The following is a 6,855-nucleotide window of genomic DNA, read 5'->3' as shown; positions in this document are numbered from 1 at the left end:
TGTACCATCTAGAGAGGAGGTTGATGTGCGGTGAGTAATTCTTAAATTAAGAACACTTTTAGACATAAACAGTCATGTGGGAGAGGGGTCGGCTCCAGCCGGGAGGGTCCTTAAGTTTATTGCACAAAAGTGATTATTTGATACTATAGGTTTTTAATGTATGACCTGTCAGTCTGCAGACTCAGTCCATGGTTATTTCAAGTATGAAGGCTACCTCTGGTCGGCTAGAGCTCTGGCCCCTCCCGAGATGGCTTTTAAAGATGCGTACATAGTATTACATAGCATAAGTGTATAAACCGTAGAATACCCACATTAAAAAAAAAAAAAAAAAAAAAAAAAGAAGAAGGAGGAAGAAGAAGAAATAGAAGAAGTAGAAGTAGAAGTAGAAGGGGGGGGGGGGGGGGAGGAGCAGGGAAAATCCATGTGACGGTATGGTATTGCTGTTGCAGTCTTCTAAAATTTGACATTTTGGCTGTTGCACGGTAATATGGGGAGAATTTGGAATCGTTCAGCAGATTCCCCATATGGCAATGAAATAATCAAATAGTGTTTCATCTGGAGAGATTGCTACTTCGGGTAGAGTAGAACGGTACCTGTATGAAAGAGGGCTGGAGGTCCATTCTGTTATCCATTGAGCCTGTAGTGAAATAGCTTGGGAAATCTTTTGAAAAAGAAAACTGTAAAAAACAGGTGGAGGGAGGTCAAGTTAAAACAAATGGTAATGAAATAGTTTGGGTCATGCAAAACGTTAGCATGTTTTGGCTCTTGGGCGTGTTAGTGGGGGTGTCTGCTGGTTCTGGGCTTCGTGTAAGAAAATCACAGCGTGAGAGTCGGGCCCCAGATGACATGAGGTCCAGTCTGCGGCATCTTGGACGTTGTCGCTGGGCTTTGGGTGAAGCATTGTGAGAGACTGGTTTCCATGGTTCCGTGGGGAAATAAGGAGTACCATTCAGGGAGATCCACCAGAGGTATATCCAGTTGCTCACAGAAGGTGGGTAGATCTGGGGTTTGGAGGAGTGCCAGAAAGGAAACTTCCACCTATACTGGATGTTGCATTGGCGGAGCCGATTCCAGCAGGGGGCGTCTGTTCTGAATTCTGATCTGAGAAAGGTCTTGGAACAATTTTATTTCTGCACCATTAGACAGTATGCAGGCCCCTGCCCCTTGCCTTTCTGAGGATTTCCTCTTTGAGGGGAAAAGTTTACAACACAGCAGACATGTCCCTGGGTGGTTCAGAGTCACGGGGATGGGGTCTTAGTGCCCGGTGTAAACCTTCAATTCCTATTGTGGAATCGGGTGGGCGATCAAGCAGTTAAAGCATTAAAAAGATAGCGCACCCAGTTTGTGGTAATGCCACTTGATTGATCCCCCTCCGGCACCCCCCTCACCCTGATGTTATATCTGTGGCCCCTGTTGTCTAAATCCTCTACTTGCTTATGAAGCTCAAACGTGTGGGAGGTGGAAATCATAGGTTTTTTGTACTTGCCTGATCGCCATCGCCTGTGTCCAGGCGTTATCTTCTACAGCAGATATGCGGTGGTTCATTGTGTGGATGTCTGCCTTTAGGTCAGATATTGCTGACATCGTATGTTTAATATCCAGGGGGACCTTTTGTAGGTCTTTTTGCAGGTCCAGGAGGCTCAGGTGTGTGGTATTGGAGCCGTCTGCCAGCGAGTCCGCAGTGCTTCTAGGCGAGTCCGGTGCTGAGGCCTGAGAGGCCTGCATTGCCTCGTGGTGGGCCGTCTGACGGGTTCTGAAGAACCAGGATGTTCCCGCTTAGTTGCATAATGGGGTCTTTCAGCGAGCGGGGTGTTGAGGTGCTCCTGTTGGACTTTCAACGTGGGTACAGGTATTTAAAGGCCCCCAATTTAGCTTTGTTCATCCTCAATGTGCAGGAGCAGTCTTTTCAAGCGGCCATCTTGGGTCCCATCCAAGCCACGCCCCTTGACTGTTTGCACAGTTTTTACTGTTAATGTTCCGTAGCCAAGAGTAAATGTGAAAAAGGCAAGGTAGGACTACTTTGTTACCAGGGTTGTCCATTAAATTAAAGTCCTGAATGGCCAAACAATCTTCTGGGACCCGCGACGTGTCCCAGAAGATTGCAGGAGTCACTTTTGAGGCTGCGGGTGGAAGTTAGAGCAGGTACCTGTCAAAACTAGGTACTTGCACGTGCCCCCACCCTCCTTAAAGCAGAACTTTAATTTTTGGATTGACTGTTATGATATAGGGTAGAAGAAAAGGCATATCACAGCTCAGACAACTTTTCACTGCAATTTCCAACTACATTGTGCAGGTGTCAGCACTCACCTTCTCAAACTAGCGGTAAGGAGCATGCTGTCAGGGGTGTAGGTGGGGGGGGAGGAGGGGTAATTCAGACCTCAACTCCCCTCCCTTCTCAGAGCATCAGGACCAGGACAGTTGAGCTATTCATATGAGTACCAAATGCTGATGCCTGACACAGTCCTTTTGCCTCAGAACTCCTCTGCCTGCTCAGAATACCCTGTTTTCATACTGTGCTGCAAGGGTATTGGGCAGGCATCCTCTTCGTGGACTGGCTTCTCTTACTTTTGACAGCTGATGAGGAGTTACCCACTTACATGAAAACACTGCACCAGGCAGCTGCCCATCCTGTTGCCCACCTGCCCCAGCCCTACAGGTGACAATTTTGAGAATTTGAACGTATTATCAGATTATGTGTTATGGACGACTCCAACTAACCCAAACAAGTATGTCACTAATAGAGATGTAAATTACAAATGGTTTTATTCTATTCAAAATAATAGATAACTTACCTTTATACTATCATTTTCATACACATCTGAAAGACAGTAAATACAAACATAAAAATGAAGCTTTAATATGATAACGTTATAATATTCAAACTAAATAATCCACCGTGATACAAAATACCTCAACTGTATGCTGGTCACATGATCATGATTTTTTAGATAATGATCCAGATGCTGCAACATCTTTTGTTCAATTTATAATTTTAGCTTTGCAAAGTAGTACAACAAATTACGATAATTGGTTAAGGTTAACTACTCAAAAGGAAAGGAAAATGGTTTGAGTAATACATTTTTGTTGCATACAGATTTTACAGATCTGTGTATGAGTAGATGAGAGGGCAGACATCTTACCACTTGTCACTCTTGGGGACATTTGCCCCTCTATTTACATCTGAAATGCAATGCTCTTATGGAATTATTATGGAATAAACAAGCAACTAGGGATGAGAAAATCTGTCCAGATTCGGTTTGCAGTTTTCACATATTTGACTTGATCTCTGAGCAACTTGTGGCCAACTTTATTGAGGTCTATGAAGTGCAAACCCTACTCAATATTGGCCAATTGTATGAATACTAAGCAAGATATTGCCAAAAAAAAAAAAAAAAAAAAAAAAAGATAAATGGGCATGGGAAGCTGGGCACTGCCAGATAGAATATGTACCCATGTCAGATTACATGCAGTTTTCTGGCCAAGATTCAAACCATGTATAAGCTGACTGATCGACCAATCAATTTTGGGTACAATCAGCTTGTCAGATTTTCTGTGCAATTATTGCCATCAGCTATAGTCGCTAGCAACAATCACCATTTGTTCTCCAGGCCAGGATGCCTCCCACCCACCCCACCAGGAGAACACAATAGCTTCATGGGGGGGGGGGGGGGGGAGAAAAAAGAAAATCTGCTCCTTCTGTGGCCGGCTTTACACGCCAGGGAATCATTTGTACCAAATGCCAAATCAGCAGGTAATAACGTAGACTACTAAACAGACAGATCAGGGAAGGTAATTCTAGGATAAGGATCAAAATACAAATAGATGCAAGCGTTTGGCACATGAAACAAAGGAATCCTTAAGACAGGCTTGGTGAGCACCAGAATGATGGCAATTACAAAATTGCTATACCAAAGTGTCAGGAACTACCAGAAGGAATTAATGCTCAGGAAATCTGTGCACTGAGCAGAATTTTTATTTACTGCCTAGTGAAGCCAAAAGCATGCCTATGTGTGCCTGATCTGGTTTCTTTGATTTAGCCAACAGGTGGCAGATACGCTAACAATCGATTTTCCCTGAAAAGAAGCCACCATTGTTAGCGAGAGTGATAACATGAACATGTGAATCCAGTAAGAAAAAATGGCAAATATACAAATGCAATTTAATACAGAGAGCTGGCACCACAAGCTCCTTAGCCATTTTCATTTCCGTTTGTCTTTAGGATGTATTCGTTTTGAGCGTTTTACAAATTATAACAAATTGTTAGTGCTTCATCATATGGTACTTACTTTCTTTTTTCAAGTGCATCATAATCTCCAGGATGATATAAAAAAGAACCTCCCATGCAAAAAATCCACCCATAACTTTAGGCATCCAATTGTTGGAGGTTGTGTCTATCAGAATCAGCCCAAGAAAGATGGTGGCCACTACAGAAAAAAAGATCAAGTTTATGATAATTAGCACAGAGTGTTAATGAACACTAATCGGTTTACTAAAAAATAAACCGTATTCTTCAGATGTGAAGATTACGACACTCTTACCTGCAAGCACTTTTATAACCAATGCATTGAGTCTGTGTCCCCAGTTGAAGATATAGCGCCTGCAATTATAACAGTTGAAAATAAGCATGGCGATAAAACAGATTTCTAAATTGCTTTGAGGGTTTTACATTGCCTTTAAAGAGGAACAGTGCTCTGGAAGCAAAAAAAGACAGGTGGAGGGCAAAGGACTGTTCAACAGCATTGCTCATGCTCTTCCAGCAGCTTAACCTTCCCTATTAATGACTTACAATGCATTGATCTGTATTGTGTCTTTGGTGTGAATTCAGGTTTTTGTTCCCTCATGTCAGAGCCTCCAGCAAGGAGAACAGTGAGCAGCATCACCAAATCTCATTCCAAATCTCCTGAGACTACTGCAAGACATACATTATACAACCGATGGCTGAGGGAAAGAAAATTGCTTTATTTCCTTATCAACACAATCTCCATAGGGGAATCCTTTCCGCTGCGCTATTGTATTCTGACAGCAGGAGGTTTCCCAGCCACCACAATACAATAAGCATTGTTGCTTTCATGCAGTGGCCCATAGATAGATCAAAATTATGGCCCGTTGCTGCAGAACAGGCTAAATTTTAATCTATGGTTGGCCTATTAGAGGCAGCAGTGCCTAAAACTGACCAACTGAGTTTTTTTAGTTCAGCCTGCAGACTGAACTTTCGTATTCTGAGAGCCGCTGCTGGCAATTTTCAGAATACCCCAACAGCAGCCGCTGTTTAGCCAACAATTTTCCTTCAAAGGATGTCAGCTGGGAGGATGTCACCAGGGCCACCTATGAAGCAAATTTTGGCTGACTTGTCAAGAGCTGGCTGAAATTCATTCAGTTTATGGGCCGATTTACATATACACTGCTATGAGGAGGCTGTCAATACTTGAGTACACCTGGCATAGCAGGACATGCACTGCTATTCTAAGAAGAATCCAAGACCAAAAAAAAAAAAAAAAGTAGTAATTTGTTGTTCGGGCATAATAACTCTTCTAGAGGTTTCCTATAGAATAGGAAATCTTACAGTTTGAGTCAGGTTCACTTTAAGTTGAATAGAATACACTTTTACAATTTTCTTTATTTAGTGTTGTTGGAAACCACTGATAGCGCATATACTATTTTAATGCATTAAAATGTGTGCTGGGCAATGCATGCTACACGATTGGCTGTACTTATTATTTTGACCATTTAGGTGAACATACCTGGGTTGTAGCGCAATGCGCTGTAGTGCTTTGCAACTCAAAAGTCTGTGCATTGGCAGCCCATTCATTTTATTGGGCTGCCCTAAGACAACGGACACTATTGTGCAGATTATTCTACAGCAGGTAACTCACTGAAAACATAACATGCATGGTTTAGAGATACAGTCCCTTCTTTCCTTGTGTTTAAAAAGAATCACATTTCTAGCACCATCTGGTGATGGGAATTACTTGGAATCAGGGGCGGACTGACAACTCATGGGACCCCTGGGCAATAGGAGATTATGGGGCCACACACGTTTCTATTGGCTGAGAAGGTACTTGAGAGGTGGGCCAGCTATAATCTTGGGATTTTTAGACCAAAAAGGATGTCGGTAAGGGACATTTCAGAGATAGATATATAATAGAGAGATAGAGAGATAGATATATAATAGAGAGATAGAGAGATAGAGAGATAGATATATAATAGAGAGATAGAGAGATAGAGAGATAGATATATAATAGAGAGATAGAGAGATAGAGAGATAGATATATAATAGAGAGATAGAGAGATAGATATATAATAGAGAGATAGAGAGATAGATATATAATAGAGAGATAGAGAGATAGATATATAATAGAGAGATAGAGAGATAGATATATAATAGAGAGATAGAGAGATAGATATATAATAGAGAGATAGAGAGATAGATATATAATAGAGAGATAATAGAGATAGATATATAATAGAGAGATAATAGAGATAGATATATAATAGAGAGATAATAGAGATAGATAATAGAGAGATAATAGAGAGATAATAGAGAGATAATAGAGAGATAATAGAGAGATAATAGAGAGATAATAGAGAGAGAGAGATAGATATATAATAGAGATAGAGAGATAGATATATATACCGTATATACTCGAGTATAAGCCGAGATTTTCAGCCTCTTTTTTGAGGCTGAAAGTGCCCCCCTCGGCTTATACTCGAGTCACCGCTGTCTGACTGCCCGAACAGCGTGTCGAGCAGACAGACAGCGGCCATTCTACCTTTCAAAAGCCGCGCCTCCGCCTCCGCCTGTGATAGGCGGAACACTCAATTTCCCAGCAGTCAGTGTTCCGCCTATCACGGACA

General features: G+C 42.0%; 1 protein-coding gene across 2 annotated transcripts in view; it reads right to left on the bottom strand.

The window, feature by feature from the left end:
* Nucleotides 1-6,855, bottom strand: part of LOC143928279 (putative ferric-chelate reductase 1) — a 71,449-nt gene that overhangs the window by 9,998 nt on the left and 54,596 nt on the right. Inside the window, exons 13-16 of one of the 2 annotated variants that reach the window (XM_077453064.1) lie at nt 4,539-4,597; nt 4,287-4,424; nt 2,793-2,818; nt 594-677 (exon numbers count right to left, since the gene is read on the bottom strand). In XM_077453064.1, coding sequence (XP_077309190.1) covers nt 594-677; nt 2,793-2,818; nt 4,287-4,424; nt 4,539-4,597 — 307 coding nt within the window. The remainder of the gene's footprint in view (nt 1-593; nt 678-2,792; nt 2,819-4,286; nt 4,425-4,538; nt 4,598-6,855) is intronic. The other variant, XM_077453065.1, reaches the window with a different exon arrangement.

Source organism: Lithobates pipiens, unplaced genomic scaffold (genome assembly GCF_037356315.1).
Source record: "Lithobates pipiens isolate NorthernLeopardFrog02 unplaced genomic scaffold, aLitPip1_a1.2 Scaffold_23, whole genome shotgun sequence".
In the NCBI taxonomy this organism is placed as follows: Eukaryota; Metazoa; Chordata; class Amphibia; order Anura; family Ranidae; genus Lithobates; species Lithobates pipiens.
Note: the sequence above shows the minus strand (reverse complement) of the source record. Positions and strands in the feature narration are given on the sequence as shown.